Here is a 23,222-nt window from a genome sequence, read left to right as displayed (position 1 = left end):
CTCTGATACAGTATTAGATCTTGACCCAGGTTTTAAAAAAATTCATTCACAGCATGTAGGTACTGATGGCAAGGCCAGTATTTGTTGCCAGTATTTATTTTTAATCGCTCTCAGACAGGTGAAGGTATTAATAGGTGTTAATACCTAGGTAGACTATTTCAGAGGGCAATTTTAAACTTCTTGTCAATCAGAAAGTGCATATAGGCCACAATGGTGGAATTCGACCTCCTGATTCCAGATTACTAGTTTTTTAGTATGACCACTACAGTTATGTTCCCATTCATTGTATAGGGTTTTGGTTTGAATGACAAGATTGGAACTATCTTGGTATTCCCACTCATTTGGCGGAAGTTAGTCACTGTGCAGAAATGTACAGATCTCACAGTGGAAATGTAGGGAATATTCTTTTGTGGTTTGGCTGCGATAAACGCTTGTGGCAGAACAGAAGAGAGGCTTGCAAATTGCAGCTATGGCACTAGACTTGAAAAGGAAGTGGTCACTTTTATGTCCAAATGGCCTCTTGTTCCATTCCACAAGAACAACCTAGCAAATTTTGAGATAAGAAAAGTAATTAAGTTTTAAAGCTGAAGGGTGGAATTTAATGGTTGTGGGAGTGTGGCATGGTGGGGGAGGCAAGATGGCGGAGGGACCTCCATCCTGCACTTTACCGTGTGACAACATGCACCTCCTCCCCAACACTATAAAGTATCACAGCAAATGTATTTAGATGCAGCACTTCATTGTTTAAGTTATTGTACTTCATGGTCTTAGAGATGTAGCAACACAAAATAATTGACATACCTTTGTCAGTAGACAGTTTGATTTGTAAATTGCATACCTCTAGGCCTAGACTGGCACTGACTAGGTTTTGCACTAAGTGCAGTACTCTTGTAGACTAATCAGATTCAAATTTTAAAAGTATACAAAGTCCTGTGGTCTAATATTTTAAACTCAATTCTTTATCATTGATCTTTACTGTATCAGAGAAGCACTTATCTTCTCAGCTCTTTTTTTAAACACAAATCAAGCTGTTACAGCTAACTGCCTTGGGTACTGTATAATGATCCTCAAGGCTGGGAGTTTGGTATCCTTTTCAATCTGGTGATGGGGAGGGGAAAAACCTAGTCTCAACTAAAATTCAGAGACTGTCCAAAGAGCGAAAGAAAAAGAATCAGATGGCTAAGTTCTACCACATTGGCTGCTTTATATTATTAATTACATTGTGTTCAATGCAAATAGCTGCCTTTGAAACAGTCAGCAAAAGCTTGGAGGTTCGTTTATCTAATGCTTACCTGTTCTGTTACAATTGACTGTCAATAGAGCCCATGGGGTTTTCAGAGAAGTGTCAAACGGGATTCGAAACATTAGCTCTGTTTCTCTTTTCATAGATGCTGATAGACCTAATGAGTTTCTCTGGCTGTTTTGTTTTTATTTCAGAAACCTCCAGTATCGGCTGTATTTTGGTTTCATTTTTGCTTTTATTTTACTTGGAGGACAGAAGGTCTGAAATTTGGAAGAAAAAGTGGATTAAGCTTATGCTTACTTGGCTGTTGATTTTAAAAGCAACATACAGCCAATCCGTGCAGTCATGATGACTGCCTGTTTCAAAATGTTCCTGTATCAGCTGATGCATACTTAACTTTTTACCCATTAAAAACATCCATTTTCTCTTAAAATCCTACATTTGAGCAGCAGGCGATGTTTGGTTTCAAGAGTTTGTGAAACAAGAGAAGTGTTATAACAATGATTTGTTAGCTTCACATTGCAGTCCATCTTGACAAACCATTTCTGTACTGTAGGTGAGCAGTACAGCAACAGATTTTGTTGATTTCAGTGATTGATCATCATTACCTTATAAAGTTTGCACTGCCCAGCTTATTAAAGAGGCATAAAGATTCACAGAAGCTCGAGAGTAAATCATATAAATTTATGTTTAAAAATACAAATCATCAAGTTATCATTTGGCTCCCTGGTTAACCAGTGCATTTCAGTCCTTTACCTGGAATATTTTACATAGTTTTGATCACCTTATCTGAGGAAGGATGTATGAGCTGTGGAAGGAGTGCAACAAAGGTTGAGCAGACAGTTCCTGGGATGACAGTACCGACATCTGAAAACACCAGATTGGCTAGGACTATATTCACTGGGCTTTAGAAGAATAAGAGTGGATATCATAGAAACCTCTCTTATTGTAACAGGACTAGACAGGGTAAATGCATGTCCCTGATGACCTAGCAGTCTAGAACGAGGGATCACAGTCTGAGGATACTGGGCAGGCCATTTAGGCCTGAGATGAGATATTTCTTTACCTGTAGACTGGTGGGCCTCTGGAACTCTCTGCCTAAGAAAGCAATCGAGGGCAAAACATTGAACAGTTTCAAGGAGGAGTTAGATGTAGTTCATAGTGCTAAAGGAATCAAAGGGTATGGTGAGAGAGCAGGGATCATGATGAATGGTGCAGCAGGCTCAAAGGAAACAAATGGCTTTCCTCCTGCTCCTTATTTCTATGTTCCAGTCCCACTGGTCACAGAGGTGTCTAGCTTGCGCACAGACACTGGATGTTCTCTCATTCAGGATCTCTGGGCCCAAACATAGCAGCAGGAGTGGGGAAGATCAGCAACAGTTCAGGTAGTTAGAGCACATGGTCACTGTAGGAACAGAAACCTTGGTTCAGAGTTTCAATGGCCTGGATTTTCTGAGGAGTGACAATCTCATGCAGATTCTCCACCCCTTCTTTTTAAAATGACCAAAGAGAGCTCTACAATTCTCAGAGGAGATTCGGATTAAAGTTGCTTCAGAAATGTGAAGCAGTACTTCTGTCACATAGAACTGTCAAAGGAAGACAACATTCCCCCTTCAGCCAGCAGACAGCTGCTGTATTCTGGAATTTATAGGTCCTGGCAGCCACTTTGATAGTTGCGGTCAGTATGAGGGAAGGGTGCCAGGGTAGAATGCCAGGTGAAAAGGGAATAGGTGGCATGGCAGCTGGATTGAATGGCAAGTGGGAAGAGAGTAGAGTGCCAGGCTGCAAGGTGAATGATGCAGTGTTGACGATAGGTTGGGGATGGGTGAGAGTAATCAGGTCTAGTAGGGGAAAGGGAGGCAGGGTGCTGTTGGGAGGGAGGTTTCAGATTGGGAAGTGGGGCATAGGTGGTAAGGGGGCTGGTGGTTCAGGTCAGTATCTGAGGGGTGTAACTGTCTAGGGGATGTGTAATTGGGAATGGATGAGGTCAGTTTAATAGTTAGTCCGGAGCTAGACCAGATATTTAGTGGCCTAATTTTTCTCGAGTAACTATTTTACTTAATTCCATGAAACCCAATAGAATTTTCAATTGCTTCTGAGCTGTTATGATCGGATTCTGTGGGGTCCCCTTATGCAACTCCCACCTACACTGGATTAAAGACTGGTCAACAGAAAGTCGGGGCCATTATCATTCAGTTGCCTGGAGCTTTCCGTTCTAAACTGATCCAATTGGAAAAGGTGGCCTGCACCATGCAAGGCTGCCATTTGTTGCCCAGACCTTCCTACCCTTGAACTGAAACCATTTTGGAGTCACTCACATTACCATGGCTCTGGAGTCACCCGTAAGCTAAACCAGAAAAGGAAAGCAGTTTCAAAAACACAGTTGCTGGAAAAGCTCAGCAGGTCTGGCAGCATCTGTGAAGAAAAAAGCAGTTAACGTTTCGGGTCCGGTGACCCTTCCTCAGAACTAGGAGCCGAAACGTTAACTCTGATTTTTTTCTTCACAGATGCTGCCAGACCTGCTGAGCTTTTTCAGCAACTTCTGTTTTTGTTCCTGATTTACAGCATCCGCAGTTCTTTCAGTTTTTACTAAGGAAAGCAGTTTTCCTTCCCTAAAAGGATATTGGTGAAAATGGGTTTTTACAGCATTCAATGATAGTTTCAAGGTTACTATTTCTGAAACTAGCTTTCAATTCCTGATTTAATGATTGAATTCACATTCCTCCAGCTGCTAATCTGGGATTTGAACACATACCCCAAACCAGAAGCATAAACCGCTGGATTACTTGTCAAGTGACATTATCACTTCTTCAACATCTCCCTATATTGAAAATAGTTAAACAATACAACAAATATTAACTTAGCACTCTTGTTTAAAAAATGTATATAATGAACTAAGCTTTACTCTTGAACATATAAATCTTTAGGAATTAAGTGCAAATATAAAACTTAACCTTTATCTGTCTACAATGGAAGGTTGCAGGAACAGCAACTCATATTCTGCTTGGAAACCCTGCAGCCCAATGGTATCAATGTGGACTTCACAAGCTTCAAAATCTCCCCTCCCCCTACCGCATCCCAGAACCAGCCCAGCTCGTCCCCGCCTCCCTAACCTGTCCTTCCTCCCGCCTATCCCCTCCTCCCACCTCAAGCGCCACCCCCATCTCCTACCTACTAACCTCATCCCACCCGCTTGACCTGTCCGTCCTCCCTGGACTGACCTATCTCCTCCCTACCTCCCCACCTACACTCACCTTTACTGGCTCCATCCCCGCCTCTTTGACCTATCTGTCTCTTCTCCACCTATCTTCTCCTCTATCCATCTTCTATCTGCCTCCCCCTCTCTCCCTATTTATTGCAGAACCCCCTTCCCCTCCCGCATTTCTGAAGAAGGGTCTAGGCCCGAAACGTCAGCCTTCCTGCTCCTCTGATGCTGCTTGGCCTGCTGTGTTCATCAAGCTCTACACCTTGTTATCTCAGATTCTCCAGCATCTGCAGTTCCTACTATCTCTGAAACCCTTTAGCTGTCTGTTGGCTTCATTCTCTAATAAATAGGGAGACCAAACAGAGCAGTATGGCCATGAGATTAAAAATAACATTGGCTTTTCGCATTTTTGTAGATATCATGATTGAAGAATTGGTTGAGTTTGGACCACTTGATTTATTTATGCATCGAAAGAGTGAGTATCTTTCAAAGAGCTCACCCTGGAAATTTTTGGTTGCGAAACAGCTGGCGAGTGCATTGAGCTATCTGGTAAGATTTGCTACATTTTCTTAGTTAAAACATCTATTTGCTTGACTGCTCTAACATCTAAAGGGAAAGTATGGTCTAAATAATTCCAGTAGTACCTGTGTTTGATAGGACATGACACTTCCTTCTCATGTATAATCTATAGTTGGGACAGAAAGCTATTATTGTTTATTTATTCATGGGATGACACATCACTGGCTGGGCCCACATTAATTGCTCAGCCCTAATTGCTGTGGAGAAGGTGGTGTTGAGCTGCCTTCTTGAACTGCTGCAGTCCTTTTGATCTAGGTACACCCACAATGCTGTTAGCAAGTTGCAATTTTTGCCTCAGTAACAGTGCAGGAATATTGATGTATTTCCAAGCCAGAACTGTGAGTTATCCTTGGTGAATTTGTGCAGTGCATCTTGTAGATAGTACACATTGCTGCTACTGAGTACCAGCAGTGGAGGGAGTGGATGTTTATGGATGTGGTGCCAATCAAGTAGACTGTTTTTTGGCCTGAATGGTGTCAAGCTTCTCAAGTGTTGTTGAAGCTGCACCCATCCAGGCAAGTGGGGAGTACTCCATCATACTCCTGACTCATGCCTTGTAGATGGTGGACAGGCTTTGGGGAGTCAGGAGGTGAGTTACGGACTGCAATATTCTTAGTCTCTGACCTGTTCTTGTAGCAACAATATTGATGTTGGGAGTCCAATTCAGTTTCTGGTCAGTGGTAATCCCCAGGATGATGATGTTGCCATTGAATGTTAAAAGGTGATGGTCAGATTCTGTTTTGTTGGAGATGGTCATTGCCAGACACTTGTGTGGCATGAATCTTACTTTCCAGCTGTAAGCCCAAACCTGGATATTGTCCAGGTCTTGTTGTATTTGAACAAGGACTGCTTTGCTCACTGAGGAGTTGGTAATGGTGCTGAATATTGTGCAAGCATCCCCATTTCTGACCGTATGTGAAGCGTCTGAAGATGGTTGGGCCTAAGACATTACCCTGAGGAATTCCTGCAGAATTCCTGCAGAAATGTCTTGGAACTGAGACGGTTGATCTCCAGCAATGCCCTTTCTGCAAGGTATGCCTCCAATCAGTGCAGAATATTCCCCAGGTTCGCATTGACTCTTAAGGCTTCTTGCTGCTATCCTCAGTGAAATGTGGCCTTTACGTCAAGGGCAATCACTCTCACCTCCCTGCTAGAGTTCTTTTCATCTTTACAGCTTTGAACTAAGGCGGTAATGCTGTCAGGAGCTGAGTGGCTCCAGTGAAACCCAAAGTGAGTGACACTTGTTGGTTACTGCTGAGCGAGTGCTGCTCGATCACACTGTTGATAGCACTTCCATCATTTTACTGAAAATAGAGTAGAATGATTGGGCAATATTTGACTGCATTAGATATGTTCTGGTTTTTGTGTATAGGACTTAGCTGGACATTTTTCTACATTGTTGGGTGGGTGCCAGTGTTGTAACTGTACTGGAACAGCTTGGCTATATGTACAGCAGGTTCAGGCACACAAGTTGTCAGTACTGCTGGCCAAATGTTTCAGAACCCTTAACCTTTGCAGTATTTAGTGCCTTCATCCATTTCTTGATATCACATGGAATGAGTTGAATTGTTGAAGATTGACATCTATGATGCTGGTGACCTCTGGAGACCACTGAGGTGGATCATCTGCACGGCACTTCTGGGTGCAGATTGTTGCAAATTCAGCCTTCTCTTTTGGATTGGTATGCTAGACTCCCCTGTGATTAAGAATAGGGATATTGGTGGAGCTCCTTCCTCCTGTGAGGCAGTTCAGTTGTTCAACACTATTTATAACCGGATGTGGCAAGGTTTCAGTGCTTAGATCTGATCCATGGTTGTGGAATTACTTAACCCTGTCCCTTATGCTGTTTGGTGCTCAAGTATTCTAGTTTTGTAGCTTCAACAAGGTTGATTTATCACTTCTGGGTATGTTGGATGCTGCTTCTGGCATGCTGTCCTACACCCTTCATTGAACCTTAAATAGTAGAGACAGAGGATGGATGGATATTATTTAGTGTTGTTTGATACCTTTGAAAGCCAGAAATGGTTCCTACTGCTGGGATGTTGTGGAGTGAATTATGACATCGAACAGCTAGACTTCAGATAGACTTATCAACCTTTTCTCATTTCATACTTTCTTCCAGTTAATGCATGTGGAAATAAGCTGATATCATTCAATTTTAGTGTCAATGTTGAGCTAACAGCGATCATTTTTGTGAACAGGAGGACAAGAATTTAGTGCATGGCAATGTGTGTACAAAAAATATTTTGCTGGCGAGGCAAGGAATTGAAAATGATGGAGGCCCGTTCATCAAACTGAGTGACCCAGGTGTTCCAATAACAGTGCTATCCAGAGAAGGTACTACTTCCATAAAGTCGTCAAATTTCCTCACTTAACAATTTTAGAATTGAAATTGAGCATCTTGATATGTATTCTGGAGGGAACGTGGCATCTTTTTAGCTAAAATAAAGAAAGGAATATATAGAGGTGCAGGGCTGGATGAACACAGCAGGCCAAACAGCATCATAGGAGCAGAGAGGCTGACGTTTCGGGCCTAGACCCTTCATCAGAAAAGGGGGAGGGGAAGGGGTTCTGAAATAAATAGGGAGAGAGTGGGAGGCGGATAGAAGATGGATAGAGGAGAGGATAGGTGGAGAGGAAACAAACAGGTCGAAGAGGCGGGGATGGAGCCAGTAAAGGTGAGTGTAGGTGGGGAGTTAGGAAGGGGATAGGTCAGTCCAGGGAGGACGGACAGGTCAAGGGGGCGGGATGAGGTTGGTCGGTAGGAGATGGAGGTGCGGCTTGAGGTGGGAGGAAGAACAGGTTAGGGAGGCAGGGACGAGCTGGACTGGTTTTGGGATGCGGTAGAGGGAGGGGAGATTTTGAAACTTGTGAAATCCACATTGATACCATTGGGCTGCAGGGTTCCCAAGCGGAATATGAGTTGCTGTTCCTGCAACCTTCGGGTGGCATCGTTGTGGCACTGCAGGAGGCCCAGGATGGACATGTCGTCTGAGGAATTGGGGGGCGGGGGGGGGGTGGTGGTAGTTGAAATGGTTCGCGACTAGGAGGTGCAACTGTCAAGGTGAACAACTTCACATTTTCCCACATCAAGCACCATCTGCCAGATTTTTGTCCATTCACTCAACCTGTCTACATCTGCCTCCAAACACCTAGGTTGACTGCACAATTTGCTTTTTCTACCTATCTTTGTATCATCTGCAAATTTAGCTACCAAGCCTTTGCTTTTCCCACAAGTCATTGATTCAGATTGTAACAAGCTGGAACCCCACCACAGACCCCTGCTGGACTCCCGCTTGTCACATGTTAACAATTAGATAATGAGCCATTTATGCCTTTTCTCTGCTTTCGGCCAGCTACCCAAACTTTGACTATGTTACTCTTACACCATGAGATCATATTTTCTGCAATAACCTTTGATGTGACACTTTATCAAATGCTTTCTGTAAATTCAAGTACAAATTCCCTGATGCAACTAATTCAACAATCCTCATCTTTAAAGAAAATTTTTAATTTTACAAGCATTTAATTGCAGTCAAGAAGGAGATCTGTAGGAACACATTCTCCATGTATTTCATAGTTTTAAATTTGTTACTGTTCCAGAGCGTGTTGAGCGTGTTCCATGGATTGCTCCAGAATGTGTAGAGGATTCCAAGAACTTGAGTATTGCTGCAGACAAATGGAGCTTTGGGACAACCCTGTGGGCCATCTGCTATAATGGAGAAGTGCCCCTTAAAGATCGGAGTTTGGCAGAGGTTGTTAAGTTATAAGTAACATACCACATGCTCTCTTGTCGTTATGACATTGTGAAATATTACTGCTGACTTCAAGTTCTCTATGCTTTTTGACATTTTTAATGCACTTTTTTTGTCAGCAGCTGGAATTGTTATGTCTAAAATAAGATTGTAAAGATGTAAAAAAACACTTTTCACAATAACAAGATTAAATTTGATTGGATATTCACTTCCTTCACTGATGCAAAGTGACAGGTGTGTGTACCATCTACAAGAAGCATTGCAACAACTCACGAAGGCTCCTTTTGACAGCACTTTCCAAAGCTGTGATTCCTACCACCTTAAAGGACAATGGCAGCAGATTCATCAGAACACCTGCACGTTCTCGGCCAAGCATTACAATACCCTGCCCTGGAGCTATGTTGCTGTTCCTTCACCGTCAGTACATTCTGGGATTCCTCCTTTCTTACCAATCTTATGGCTGTACTTGCATCTTACGGCCTACGGTGGTTCAAAAAGATGGCTCACCTGTCACCTTCTCCAGAGCAATTTGAATTGGGCAACAAATGCTGATAATTGGGATCCCCACATGCTGTCAAAGGGGAGGATTCAGCCTCTCCTTTAGATTATGAAGTCTGAGTATGTGCTATGCATATCATTTCTCAAGATGTTAGTGCAAGTCATTCAACAATTCTTTTATTTAATCATGGAAAGTGGCTGCCCAGCATTTATTGTCCGCCCCTAGTTGCCCTTGAGAAGGTGTTTGTGAGTTGGCTTCTTGAACTGCTACAGTCCACGTAGTGGAGGTTCATCCACAAAGCCTTTAGGGAGAGAATTACAGGATTTTGACCAAGTGACGGTGAAGGAACCGTGATATATTTCCAAGTCAGGATGTTGATTGCCTAGGGGAGGGGAACTTGCAGGTTGTGGTGTTGCAATGTGTCTGCTGCCTTTGTCCTAAATGGAACTGTTGTGGGTTTGGAAGGTGCAGTATAAGGCACTTTGAATTTCTGCAGTGCATCTTGTAAATAGTACGTACTTCTGCTATTGAGTGTCGGTGGTGGGTGTTTGTGGATGTGGTGCCAATCAAATGGGTTGCTCTGTCCTGGCCTATACTGAGGAACATTCTTGCTCTCAGCTTCTAGCAATTTTTAATCAAAGGTCTTTTTTAGAATCATTTGTAGGTAAAAATTCACCAGCAAACATTTCAAAAGCTTTATTGTGGTAAAATTCATGTTTTTTAATACATTTCTGTGACAGTGACTTAGAGTGTATATTGTTCTGATTAGGCTCCTGCTGTAGCCTTAGAGAAACATCAGAAACTGAGCAATACTGGGATGGAGTTTGAAAGTGCACCTTTTAGTTTGTATTCTTGTGTCATTTGTCAAAGTCAGTGAATTTTGAAACTAACTAATTAGCTCACTTGCGTTTCATTAACAGTTAGAAAAAGTCAAACAGGCCAGTTTATTTTCTTTTTAAAATTGAATTTTGAAAGAAAATAATGTCACTTTATGGGCAGCATACTGGAAAGTATCATGAAGATGAGATGGGAGGAAAGAGTCCGGTTAATGCATATAATATGGAGTCTTATCTGTGGCTTTTCAATTTTTTCTTATTTCTTCTTGGGTTGTGGGTAGCATTGGGAAGGCCAGCAATTATTGTCCAATCCTAATTGCCCTTGAACTGTGTTCTTGAACTGCTGCAGTCTTTGCAGTAGATACACGCATAGAGCTGTTAGGAAGAGAGTTCCAGGATTTTAGCTCAGTGACACTGGGTGCACTTATACTTTTTTTTTTAGAAAGGAGGCTTAATTGTTTTCACTGGTGATTACTACAACTTTGACAATTTTATGCAACATGAAAAGAAGGAAGAAAAACTCTTCAAATTTCCCTTCTACAGTTTCCAGTATTTCAATCCATAAAATTGCTATCCCACCCACTTTATTTCATTTTTGAGCTGCTCTTTCCATGTGATATTCTGCATGTTTTGTTGTACCTAAATATGCAATGCGCACATTATTATAATATTTTCCTGTTTGTTTATGATATAGAAAGAGAGGTTCTACGAGACTCGGTGTAAACTCACCCCCCCCTCATCCTGTAAGGAACTGGCTGAATTAATGCAACAGTGCATGACCTACAATCCACCAGAGCGACCATTCTTCAGGGCTATCATGAGAGACATCAACAAGTTGCAAGAACAGAGTAAGAGACTGTAATGGCAGGGGAAAGAAAATTCTGCATCTCGTCTGAAGTGTATCTTTGTAACCCAATATATGACTGCATACATTTTCAGATCTGAGTCCCTTTTGATTTGGTCTTGAAATACTGTCCCTTCAAGTGCTTCGGGATCTTCTCTCATCCCTACCTTGCATTTGGATGTTGACTGAAATTCAATGGGATTTCTGTTCTTTTCCTTCTTAAGAAAAGAACTGGCAGAAGAGGGAGGAAGAATTGTCCAATCTTCCATATCTAGGTTCTTTCTTGTTCCTGTACAGAATTATTTTTCTTTGATCAGGTAATTAACTCAGTGGTATGACTGTAATCATTTCACCTTTGGGAGGGATCACAGGCACAGACACAAGTCATTGTCCACTGCTGTGTGTTTCAGCATAGCAGAAACCTGAACAGGATTTTGCCTGGGATTGATTTATGTCAGTAAACAGTTACTGGTGCCGCCATAAAGATACCAGAGGAAACCAATAAGCTGCAACCTGATCTTTTATTTTTGATTTTATTCTATATTTCTGGTCAGATCCAAACATAATTCCAGAAGAAAAACCAAAGGCAGAAATTGATCCAACTCACTTTGAAAAAAGGTTCCTTCGAAGGATACGGGATCTGGGTGAGGTAAGCAGCTAAGTTTATTTGCACATATTTTAGCACACTGTACCAAGAAATAATGTTGCTTTTGAATTAATCAGCAAAATTTTAAAGGCCATACTGCAGAGAATCATCAAGATTGACCAAAACTGGGGGGAGAAAAATTAAATATTGATTAGCTTATACAAAATTTGATACTTGGATACCCATGGGTTTTTTGGTAGAAGGGAAGACTGAGGTGAGTAAACAGTCCAAAGTTTTCAGATAGGGAAAGAAAACAACTATGACGCTATTATATAGTGAATTGTGTCTTGATGTATTGACTTTTTTTGCTTCAAATTTTATGAATAACGGGTAATGTAGATGCTAACAGGTTTGTGATAACGTGAATTAACAAACATTAACCTACACTTTTCTTCAGTAATAAACTTGGATTAGACTCTCATTTAAATGAATGTTGAATAATTCCTTTTTTGAAAGATATAGTTAAATATTTGGATGGGATGAACATTAAAAGTCAACGTAAATGCAGTAATTAACAGAATGATTCAAAGCTATGTGAAACCTACTTAAGTTCGAAACTACTAGATCAGGGAACTGTCTTTCAAAGGAAGCCAATAGTCAAAAATATGTAATATATGACGTACAGTTAGATAGGTATTCAGGAGTGTTGCTTGACTTATTTTGGGAGCCAGGAGGAAAGTGATAATTTGCATAAAATCCAGTAAGCACAGAATTGTATGTGGCACATTGTAATGAAGGAGCCTGATAAATTCAGTGACTTTTTTCAGATTGCACACACTTTGTAATAATTAGAAGTTATCAACACTGTCATTTAATATGCAGTTAACTTTGTTGTAAAGTTTGAACCTAATTGACTTATTTTAAATTATTTAGCATCAGAAGTCATATTCTTTGTGACTGGGACATTTATATTCTATGATCAAAAGTGTACTTTTTAAAATCCCCTGATGTGGATATCTTTGTGGGGATCACGAGCCAGCAATCTGAGTTTGTTTATTGTTAGATTGGCTGTATTAAAACAGCACTGACAGTTGTCATAGAGAAATATTCATCCAAGATCATTCTTCTATGAAGCAAGGACCACAAAAAAGGAATAACACTGGGAATTTCAAAAGAGATTGTTTTATCTAAAGAAAAAGGTAGCCTGACACATCTTCCATGTTTAATCAAAAACTGAGCGGATATTTGATGGCTGAGATGTGAATTCAAGATTGCCTTCCTGTGAAGCTCCCCTATCACTCTGTCTTGGTATAAACTGTTCAATAAAACATTTTATTTCCACTGAAGTTGGAGATTTGGTAAAGCTGTTCTTTTGGTTTTAATTTTTAAAGGGCCATTTTGGAAAAGTTGAGCTCTGTCGCTATGACCCAGAAGGTGACAACACAGGGGAACTTGTTGCTGTAAAATCTTTAAAACCAGATAGCAGTGAAGAACACAAAGCAGATCTCAAAAGAGAAGTTGAAATTCTAAAGACTCTCTATCATGAAAATATAGTGAAGTATAAAGGAATATGCACTGAGGAAGGTAAATCCTCATTATTTGATTTTCTCTTTCATTTTTTAGAAATGAATTCTGTAAAGAATAATTGTGATTTTATATTAATTCTGCCTTGACCTTTCCTAAATGCTTGCTTGATAATTATAGTACATGCACAGTAATGAACCTACAGACCAAGAACTTTTTGGGTTCAATCACCAGTTTGGATCCAGCTAGCTAAATTAATCTCGGAAATTGTTCCACAATTGGTGCTAGTGACTTTATGCTAAGGAAGTGGAAATGTCAGCCAGTGTTCCTAACTGCTATATGCTGACACTTCCTGAAATTTTCATATGGAGTTTGATTGAGTTTCCAAACTCCTAGACGTACAAATAGCTACTTGGTCAGTCGCTGACAGACTGCTGATCTGTATTATAGCAGCAGATGTTGCCTACAGGAGAATCGGTAGAATTTTTACAATTTGTTTCCTGGCAACAGTGATTATTGGTGGCTGCATTATCAGCTGCTTAAGTCATAAACTGTGGAATTCCCTCCCTAAAACTCTCCTCTTCACTCTTCCTTAAAGCCTACCCCTTTTTGTTCTAATATCTTCATGTGTGGCTCACCTTTACCATTTTAAAGGGGCTACAGGAATACAATTTTTTGTTGTTTCTAGATTTTTGTTAGGAATCATTTAAACCATTGATTGTGAAGTCATTCAGTGAATCACTGAAGATTTATTTGCTTCTGAAAACATGCTGTCCTCTGTCTTTAGTCTGTATTATATATATATCTTATTAAACATTATAGAATCTCCCCAAGACATCCTGTTACAACTCACTCGGGTAACACACTGGAAATTCAGACCAAAGTCATCATACATTATAAAATTTTTAACTTTTAAGCAAAGTTTCCCCAATTTACCTGAGTTTTAGACCTACGTTGAGAGCATACCAGGTTTCTGTACTGAACAAGAATCATTATTTATTACAAGTAATTCGACTTTCGCTCAAGGTAAACCATTATAAACCAGCAAATAGTGATTAAAACTTTAATCCCCTTGTAAATACCCCCTTACAGACAAACAGGGTAAAATAGGTCATTGACAGAGGGGAATAAACAGAAAAAGTAGTTCAGTAGTCCTTGTTCCAAGTTCAGTTGTTTCGATGATCCTGTGACTCTTCCTTTGGCCAGCAAGTTGCTTCAGTCATCCTTCTGTGGATATTTCCACTGGTTGGTAAGAGATGCAAGGCAGTTAAGTCAGTAAAAAATCTCTAACTTATCAGTTAAAAGGCACAATTTATAACTCTTGCAAGAATGATCAACGGTTTTCTTCAGGTTTACAGTGAGCTTTGACCTTGAAGAGGCTGCTACTGAGTTGGGAAGAACCAAACACTTCTCCCTCTTTAACTTCTCCCCGCCTCCACGCTGTTCAGTTACCCGAGAATCAATCTCACAGTTGTTAGCAAGCAAAAAGGTCTATCATTGGTAACTGCTCACTAGTCCATGGACCATTGAACTTGTTACCAGCAAAAGCTGCAGCTGCACACTCCGCTCCAAATCGTTGGCAACTCTGACTTCAATCTTTGCTTGTTCGAACAATTTACAATGGAAGTCAGGTTACTTCCTTTTCAAAAATGCAACCACCCTTTATTGCCTGTCTCTACTTGCCTTTGAGGTGATGGTAAGGAACTTTCTTGAACTGCTGCCTGTTTTAAAATAGTTATTTCTCATTTCAGTCTAGTTTTTTTTTAAATAGAAAATGAAAAGACGCAGTCTTTACAATGCACTGACTGAGAGAGTAGGTCTCCTAAACTTCTGTCAATGCTACTCAGAAAAATGTGCCTGAGGAAGTGCATATCCCGTCCTCTTGTCAATCATGTGGCTTGTGCTCAACATCACACCTCAGTACAGGAATTCAGCATTGTGATGATATTGATCCTGCCTGACTTTCAATGTTGATATGTTTTGTGCTCTGATGTGCCAAGTGATTGTGCAATCAGTTTTTATTGTTGCTTAAAAATATAGCATTATAATGGTAGAAAATCAACAAAGTGATTTAGGATGAAAAAGCCGCACGGATTATTTTTAAATTTCCACTTGGTGGCAATTAGACAGGTTAACAGTAACAATGTGATTGTCTTCATTTCACACTCTATTTCCATGTATTGCATACTTTAACACACATGCATTACAGCAAAATATTGTGGCTGATGAAAATCTGAAAAGATGATAATTGCTGGGTAAACAGGTGGCATCCATGGAGAAACCGAGTTAATGTTTCAGGTCTGTGACCTGTCATCTAGAATTCTGTTTTTATTACAACTTGGCACTCTGCTGGTTTGGCAGTAGTTGAGGCTGACCAGACACTGGTGGACGTTCAAGTGAATGGTTACAAATCTGTGTTTGATATCATGAGGTACCAATCAATGGCCACTTAAACATTGTGTTAGAAGCCAATAAAATGTACACCCCCTCAAAGAATTCAAGTTCCGAAGAAGCAAAAGGAAGTAATTTTGGAATACGGGAAGATTTATAAAACAGCCTTGAACTGTATTTGATTTCCTGTTAAGCTGGTACAGTAAATTATTCTATGGAAGACTACAGAAGTCAAGAACATGTAATATAAGTTGTAAAATCCCCCTTTGATTTACTTTGGTGAAACCATTGTCGGATAGGATTGCATAGGATCTGCTGAATGATCAGATTTAGTGGGCCACATTGCCTTTTCTTGTATGGTTTCCTACAAATTCAGTAGTTTTAAAACTACATTTTCCTCTGTCTGATCTGTTCCAGGTGGAAGGGGGATGAAGCTGATCATGGAATATCTTCCTGCTGGAAGCTTGAAAGAATACCTTCCACGACACAAACAGAAAGTTTCTTTAAAAAGCCAAATTCGATATGCACTGCAGATTTGTAAGGTAAACTGATTGTGTACCAAATTGTACAGCAGCACAAACTTTGTTCCTTTTAGTGAAGAACACGGATTACAGGCACGGTGGCTCAGTGGTTAGTGCTGCTGCCTCACAGTGCTAGGGACCTGGGTTTGATTCCAGTCTTTGGGCAAATGTGTGTGTAGAGTTTGCATGTTCTCCCTGCTTCTACATGGGTGCTCCATCTTACTCCCTCAGTCCAAAAATGTGTAGGGTAGATGGCTCAGCCATGGTAACAATATGGGGTTATGGCGATTGGGCTGGGGTGGAGGGGAGGAGATGCTCTTCGGAGGTTGGTGCAGACTTGTTGGGTCAAATGGCCTGTGTCTGAACATTAGGGATCCTATGATTCTACATTGACTACACCTAGACCAAAGAATAAATTTCCATTACTATAATTTATAATTATATAATAAATAATTTATAGAGCTTGATCACTGAGCGTACTCAGTACTTCATACTCTGGTTATTTCTATAATTGTTAAAAAGTAAAAGTTGTTTTTTTTAAGTCTTTCTTTTGCTTCAGTGGTGAAATCATAAAAGCTGTTTCAATCCTGACATCCCAGCATCCCCACTTCCACTTTTCAACATAAGCGCATACACGAGAAGCACAGATCTTCTGGCATCAGTACTCCCTGCTAAGATCAGCTAATCACTTCCTTATCAATATCACATTCTGTTACCTTGAGGGAGAGAACCATTTTGATCTTTAATAAACATTGTTGACCAAAAGTCATATTTAGAAGTTATGTTAACTTGTCTATTTCTTTCCACTTAGTGCGCATATTCTGTCTCCGGTCTGCCAATTCACTGACACATAGATTGTCAACACACTAGTTCATCTGCAGTCACAGCCTCTTTTGTTTTCAGTCATTCAACCACAGAATTATACAATGCAACTCCCTATTGTAATATCACTCAGCCAATAGCAGGGACATTGGAATAAATCTGCAGACCTTCTTGATGATAAGCTAAGGAAACAGAATTGGTGATAATTTTTAGAACTAATGATTTGTTTTGAAATGTGTGAGGAGATGTATAGAACAAGCCCATGGGAAATGGTAGCAGAGAAGGGAAGTAAAAGAAACAAAAATGAGTAAGGTGAATCACCTCAGAGTGAGACCAAATGAAAGGAACACTGGTGGGGTGGGTCTGCCAATTACAGTGAGAAATCTGGAGACCAGGGCCATGTAAGAAGTTCTTTAAATGGTGTATTTACTTGAAGGGAATGGTATTTACATGGAATGTTGATTGTTGCAAATTATTGTTTCAGGGAATGGAGTATCTGGGATCTCGGCAGTATGTTCATCGAGATTTAGCTGCAAGAAATGTCCTTGTTGAAAACGAAAACCGGGTCAAAATTGGAGACTTTGGACTAACTAAAGCCATCCAGACGAATAAAGACTATTATAAAGTGCAAGATGATTTGGACAGTCCTGTGTTTTGGTAAGAGTTGAAGCTAGCCTTTTTCTCTACTTGAGTTGAGAAGGGTTGACAGGTAACCCTTTCCGATGGTCTGCACGATATAGAGACTTTTGGACATTGGGGCAGAGTCTTGGAATTGGCTCCACTATCATGCCTGATCAGGACCTTTAAAATCTTGGCAATACAATCCTGAGGTGATTTTGAAGGAAGCAACCTGATTGTCTGATTGAGACTGAAAGGCAGGCTCCCAAATTTTAAGTCACTGGGGGCCTTCCAGCTGGCAAAGATTGGCAGACCCTCTGAGAAGGACGAGAGCTGCTGAAGGAGGTAGGGTAGTGCCTGTACCTACAGCCACTAATCAGTTGGGTATGGAGGACAAATGAGTTTAGTGCTTTCAGAGATCAGAGGGAAACCACCAGCTCCATCCCCCACCCACCCCACGATAGTTGATGCCACCATCAAAGTTGCAAATACCTTTTGGAATAGAGACTTTCAACTATGGTTGTGATGTCTTCCTGCCCTGTCAATGGGAGGCTGCCACTGTTTTACTGATGGCCTTCTGGCATGATGGGTACTTCGTTGTCCTGAATCAGACATCTGGTTGATGTCAGGAAATAACTCAAAGGGTGACTAACTTGTTATCCTCTGTGTTCAGCCAGACAACCACTTCCAATATCAATGCCACTCTTCCAAAACTCCCCCAGAGGCAATGATAATGCCTTGTAATCAACCACACAGGATTTTCATCCCGCCTCTTCCATGGCTAACAACTCGGGGAAGAACTTGAATCTAGAGCTTCTCATTCAGAAGCTACATACTAACCCACAATCCTTCCTTTACTTAGCAAAGGAGGCCCATTTTTATTTCCTGTCCCTTCCTCCCATGCATTGCCAAACACTTGCTTTTCTTAGGGATTGTCATACAACTGTAGCCTAACCCTAATCCATCTGCGGTAGAACAACGTGAACAACAATGGGGCCATTCTCATTGATTACTGGGTCATGAAACTTTTTTAAACCTATCTAGCCATCTGAGGATCATATGTCATATCAGGCAAAATGCAGTGCACATCTGTATCATGCAACTTGTAGACTCTTATAACAACGGGGCAAGATGTCAGTGAGCAACCTGATGGGCAACAGGGTTCCTTGTTACCCATATTATCCACATGCAGAAAAAAGGATATGTGAACAGCTAATATTCAGTGGTATTTAGCCACAGAAGTATTGAGCAAGCAATGACTGCTACACAAGATATAGCCATAAAGCCATCTCTAACCAACAATCTACTATGGCTTTTATAGTTGGAAGAAAAAATAAAGAAATATGGTTTGAGTGGGGCGATGGTACAGAGTGGACAGTGGGGGAAACTAGAGATAATGTCACTGACTACTCTAGCCTAGAAATACCTGTTTTTAACAGTTAGTGATCAAAGTGAAAGGACAATGTTCCATAGTCTAGTATGAACATCCCATACTTTGAAAAGCAATAGGCATGTTTTTGATGATTTCTATTTTTAATTTTTAAAGTACAGATTTCTAGGGTATCAAAGGTGCTCTCCTAGCCATGTGAATGACTCAATACAATTCTTGGATTTGTTTCTGTAGGTACGCACCTGAATGTTTGATTCATTGCAAGTTCTACATTGCTTCAGACGTGTGGTCCTTTGGTGTTACTTTGTATGAACTGCTAACATGCTGCGAGTCTGATTATAGTCCAATGAATGTAAGTGACTGCATGTCCACCAGCATTTCCATTTATGAATTACCCATGTCCATAAGCATCTCTGAAATTGTATATTGTTTTCATTTTCTCAGATGTTCCTGAAATTGATTGGTCCAACTCAAGGTCAGATGACTGTCACAAGGCTTGTTCGGGTACTAGAAGAAGGCAAGCGTTTGCCCTGTCCAGTTAATTGCCCTGATGAGGTAAAACTAATGTAAACTTTATTATTGACACAGTACTCCAGTCTGAACTAATTTTAGCTTATATATTTCAATACCATTATTGTGGAGAAAAAACTTACAATTGAGCAACATCAAATAATACATAACAGAAAATGTCTTATTGTCTGTGTCTCATTATAATACATAACAGAAAATGTAATATCGTATTGTCTGTGGCTCATTATAAAAGAGAATCAGTAACTTGTAGGAAATACCTGTCATTTTGTTGCTATGTTGGTGCTCATGCTACCACTCTGAGATCAATTATTATTGGCCTTCCTTTTTGGTCATGAAAGATGAGAAACAAATGCTGATCTCTACCCAGAATATTTATAACCAATGTTTTGAAAGATCGGCCTGTTGTACCTATGCTCTCTGCAAGCATAACAGTCATGTACACATTGCCGTAGACAAATAATGGCCAACTGGCAAATAACCAGTTTCCGTAACAGCAAAAAAGCAAATAATCAGCTAAACTGTTTTTATTGTAATTAGCTGAAAGAGAAGTCCTGGCAAACACCAGGAAAACTCCCTTAATTGTTCTTAAATAGTGACATGGGATCTGCCATATCTGAGATTTCTATTTAGTGCCTAAGCTGAAAGACAGCATCTTTGGTTCTATCACTGAAGCACTCAAGTATCAGCTTGATTATTGTGTCTGAGTTCTTGGTTCAAAAGGAAGATGATATTCAGTTTTCATCCAGAAAGTTTCTAACTTCCTTTTGTTATCTTACTTTTCTTAGATTTACTATCATATGAAGAGGTGTTGGGAACACAGTCCAAGCAACAGAACCACTTTTAAAAATCTCACAAATGTATTTGAGTCATTGCTACAGAATATGTGAATTTTAAAAAAGCAATGGATGCTGGAGAAATACAGAATATGATCAATGCAAGACAAACTCAAGGTTACCTTTTTAAAAAAGGTAACCTTGTTATAAAGAAGGATAAGGTAGAAGTTCATTATTAATGTTTTATTTTTACTGGAAATTTATAGAAGGCACTATTCCAAGATGTAGCAATGCCCTTGTGAAGTCAACTTCAAATTTATCCAGTGGTCTAAGTCATCAAGTTTCATCTAATAATGTAAACGTACTTTACTGGTCCTTTTAAACCTTGCAGGTCAGATTTCTATATTTCTCTAGCAACAAATTTACATAAATTTTATTTTGTAAATAGCTGGAATTTGTATTTTCATAAGTTTGGATGTAATTTTCTGAAATGGTGCAGATAATCTTGGTTGCTTAAAACAAACACCATAGTGTAGAGGTAGGGGGAATAGGCTTCAGAAATGTGTGGTTCAACTTTAGCAGATCCATACAAGAGTTTGGATTTCCTGCAAATAAGGGAATCATTTCATTTTGGGAAGGATGCGAACTAGCATCCAGTGCACCAGTTGGGCCATTATGTTCAGCTGGCCGCTGGCATGATTCCTCATTTCAGGTACTAAGATTACTGCAAAAAGCACTGTAACATCAAACAGATGCCTTTCTTACATATTTTCTCCTCCTATGAATACACTGACTTAGAATAGAGTCAGTTACTGTCAAAGACTTTATTTGGTAATCTGGCCAGTAACCAAAGTGTATAAATGCAGTTCTGCTTCCACACGAGAGAAGGGGTGGGTACAAAGAATAGTGATCATGTGCAGGAACATTTTAAAATTAAATTATCTTCCTAATGCTGAATCAATTGTAGTGAGCATCGTTGAAAACAGACAGCTCAACACGTGCATTGAACTTGGAATTTTCTTGGCTGTGAGAAGCATGGGGTATACTGTGAAATTTCTTTTATGCTCATTAACCTAATTATTTTAAATGATTTTAAAAACTTCCAAGGAAATCTGTATAACTTTAAAGATGATATTTTATGTAGGCATTTTTAAAAATTTCTCTAGAAATTTTTATTTAGCACAACCGCTGCCCTTGATATTCCCACTAATTTTGCACTCTTTCCCTGTTGACGTGTGTCTCCACTTTTCTTCCCCACCACCCACCACCTTTCAGAATTCAGGCAACCAGCACCTGAGGAAGAAAATAACTTTAATGCATTAATTTTTCTGCCAAGTGTTTAATTTTTGTAACATAAAGTTTAATGCTTTTATTCATTGTAGCCTTCAAGTAGAATTAAAGTTTTAAACTATCTTTCTTGGCATGAACAAATACTTCGTTTGTTTGGTTGTTGATCTTATTTTGTCCTCTTCTGTTAATGGTACAGTTGTTTGTGTGATCATTTCAGTATCTTACCCAAGAATATAATAACTGAGTTGTTTCCAGGGACTGTTGTAATATTGCAGACACACATGCACACTCTTCAAACAATCATTGCCAAACAAAACTTTTCACTGTACCTAAATTCATGTACAATAATAAATCAAAGCAAGTCAAAGACATTTAGATAAGTACATAATTAAGTAATATCTGGAGTTTGATAGGGCAAATTTAAGCAGGTGGGACTAGTTTAGTTTGGGATTATGGTTGGCATGGACTGGTTGGACCAAAAGGTCTGTTTCCATTCTGTTTGACTCTATTACAGTTGGGTTTCTCTATTGGCTGCATTTATTGACAATCCCACCACTAGGTGGCACAGAGACCTAACATACACAGAAACTGGTTGGAACTATGTAACAAGAACTAAGATATTGAACTGTTTGAGGGGGAAAAAAACTGATTCACTACACGTGGTGCTCAAAGGAGGTAATTCATAGTTTCTTGGTAAATGAGGTCAACAATTTCATATGAGCTGTGGGTAACCAATAGACAGGCAAGTGACTTTGGGAAAACATACACTGGCCATCTTCATGTCAGCAAAATATACTCCAATCTTCACTGTCTAACCAAGTGGGATACCTGACAGAATGGAAATTGTGCTTTTTTTTTCCCCCAAAGAGTGGGAATCTTCTGGAGGGTAACATTAAGAGGCCATCTGTGGATTTGTCATCCAATTAAAGATGGTGGGTTCCTGAGGCAGGAGACCTATAGCTCTGCATGGCCGTCAGTATCACTGAGCCAGTGAGGAGAAATGCTCTGTAGTGATCAGAAGGATAAACTGTGATCTGACCTCAATGGCTGTTAATGGGGGGAGCCGAAAGTTTGATTGCACCCACGTTCTCTTTCCTCCTCTTTCTCCATCTCCTCCCCCCCCCCCCCCCCCCGGCCAAAAAAAAACCTGCTGACTGGTCACCAGGTTAATTTGAAAACATATGCTTTCAGAACCTCAGTCCTCCTTCAGGTGTTAGTGAGAGGGGTAGAATTTATAAGTAAAAGATCAAAGGGTCACACTATTGATTGGGATGAACCTTTTTGATATTTTACTTATAAAATTTGTGTCTGATATTACCTATCTCACTAACGCTTGGAGGACGAAGGCTCCAAAAGCTTGTGTTTTCAAATAAACCCTGTGTCTTGTGACTTCGGACCTCATCCACCCCAGTCCAAAACTGGCACCTCCACATTATGGTCACCAGGTGGCCATGTCCTGCTCACGGTAGAAAGATCCTAGTGAATTCTGAAGACAAAGCTGACTTGAGTAGGGCCTTATTTGACCAAATGATTGCCCATCTCTGTGGGGCAGAGATTACAGACAGCAAGACAACCAAAATAGTAATTTCCAGACCTTCCAAAGTCACCTTTGTTGAACTGAAGTTATCTACCATTGTTTTCCAAAGGTAACCTTCATAGGACCTTGGTTGGTTGGCAGGGGGAGGGGGAGAGAGTGGTGGTGAGGAGGTGTTAAGAGTGGCTGTGTGGACTTGGGCAACATTTACCTTCTGGAAATAAAGTTTAAGGCCGAAAAGCTAAATGGGAATGATGTTCTCAAATATATTAATGATCACT

The 23,222-nt window shown here is 40.2% G+C and overlaps 2 protein-coding genes across 3 annotated transcripts in view; one reads left to right on the top strand and one right to left on the bottom strand.

Annotated features, from left to right (window-relative positions):
• The window catches only part of jak1 (Janus kinase 1), a 112,824-nt gene extending 91,294 nt beyond the window's left edge, over positions 1 to 21,530 (top strand). Inside the window, exons 14-24 of the mRNA XM_020518719.2 lie at positions 4,864 to 4,997; positions 7,229 to 7,364; positions 8,631 to 8,782; positions 10,812 to 10,965; positions 11,516 to 11,610; positions 12,939 to 13,131; positions 15,880 to 16,004; positions 17,290 to 17,462; positions 19,048 to 19,165; positions 19,258 to 19,368; positions 20,130 to 21,530. Coding sequence (XP_020374308.1) covers positions 4,864 to 4,997; positions 7,229 to 7,364; positions 8,631 to 8,782; positions 10,812 to 10,965; positions 11,516 to 11,610; positions 12,939 to 13,131; positions 15,880 to 16,004; positions 17,290 to 17,462; positions 19,048 to 19,165; positions 19,258 to 19,368; positions 20,130 to 20,231 — 1,493 coding nt within the window. The 3' untranslated portion in view covers positions 20,232 to 21,530. The remainder of the gene's footprint in view (positions 1 to 4,863; positions 4,998 to 7,228; positions 7,365 to 8,630; positions 8,783 to 10,811; positions 10,966 to 11,515; positions 11,611 to 12,938; positions 13,132 to 15,879; positions 16,005 to 17,289; positions 17,463 to 19,047; positions 19,166 to 19,257; positions 19,369 to 20,129) is intronic.
• raver2 (ribonucleoprotein, PTB-binding 2) overlaps positions 14,121 to 23,222 on the bottom strand; it is a 108,376-nt gene continuing 99,274 nt past the window's right edge. For both annotated transcript variants that reach the window (XR_007263015.1, XM_048601734.1), the window contains one exon: positions 14,121 to 14,313. Coding sequence is in view for 1 of the 2 variants with exons in the window: in XM_048601734.1 (XP_048457691.1) it covers positions 14,287 to 14,313 (27 nt within the window). In the remaining variant the exon portion in view is untranslated. The remainder of the gene's footprint in view (positions 14,314 to 23,222) is intronic.

Source organism: Rhincodon typus, chromosome 10 (genome assembly GCF_021869965.1).
Source record: "Rhincodon typus isolate 14 chromosome 10, sRhiTyp1.1, whole genome shotgun sequence".
Taxonomy (NCBI): Eukaryota; Metazoa; Chordata; class Chondrichthyes; order Orectolobiformes; family Rhincodontidae; genus Rhincodon; species Rhincodon typus.
The sequence above is the reverse complement of the archived record's forward strand: the minus strand, read 5'-3'. Positions and strand labels throughout refer to the sequence as shown.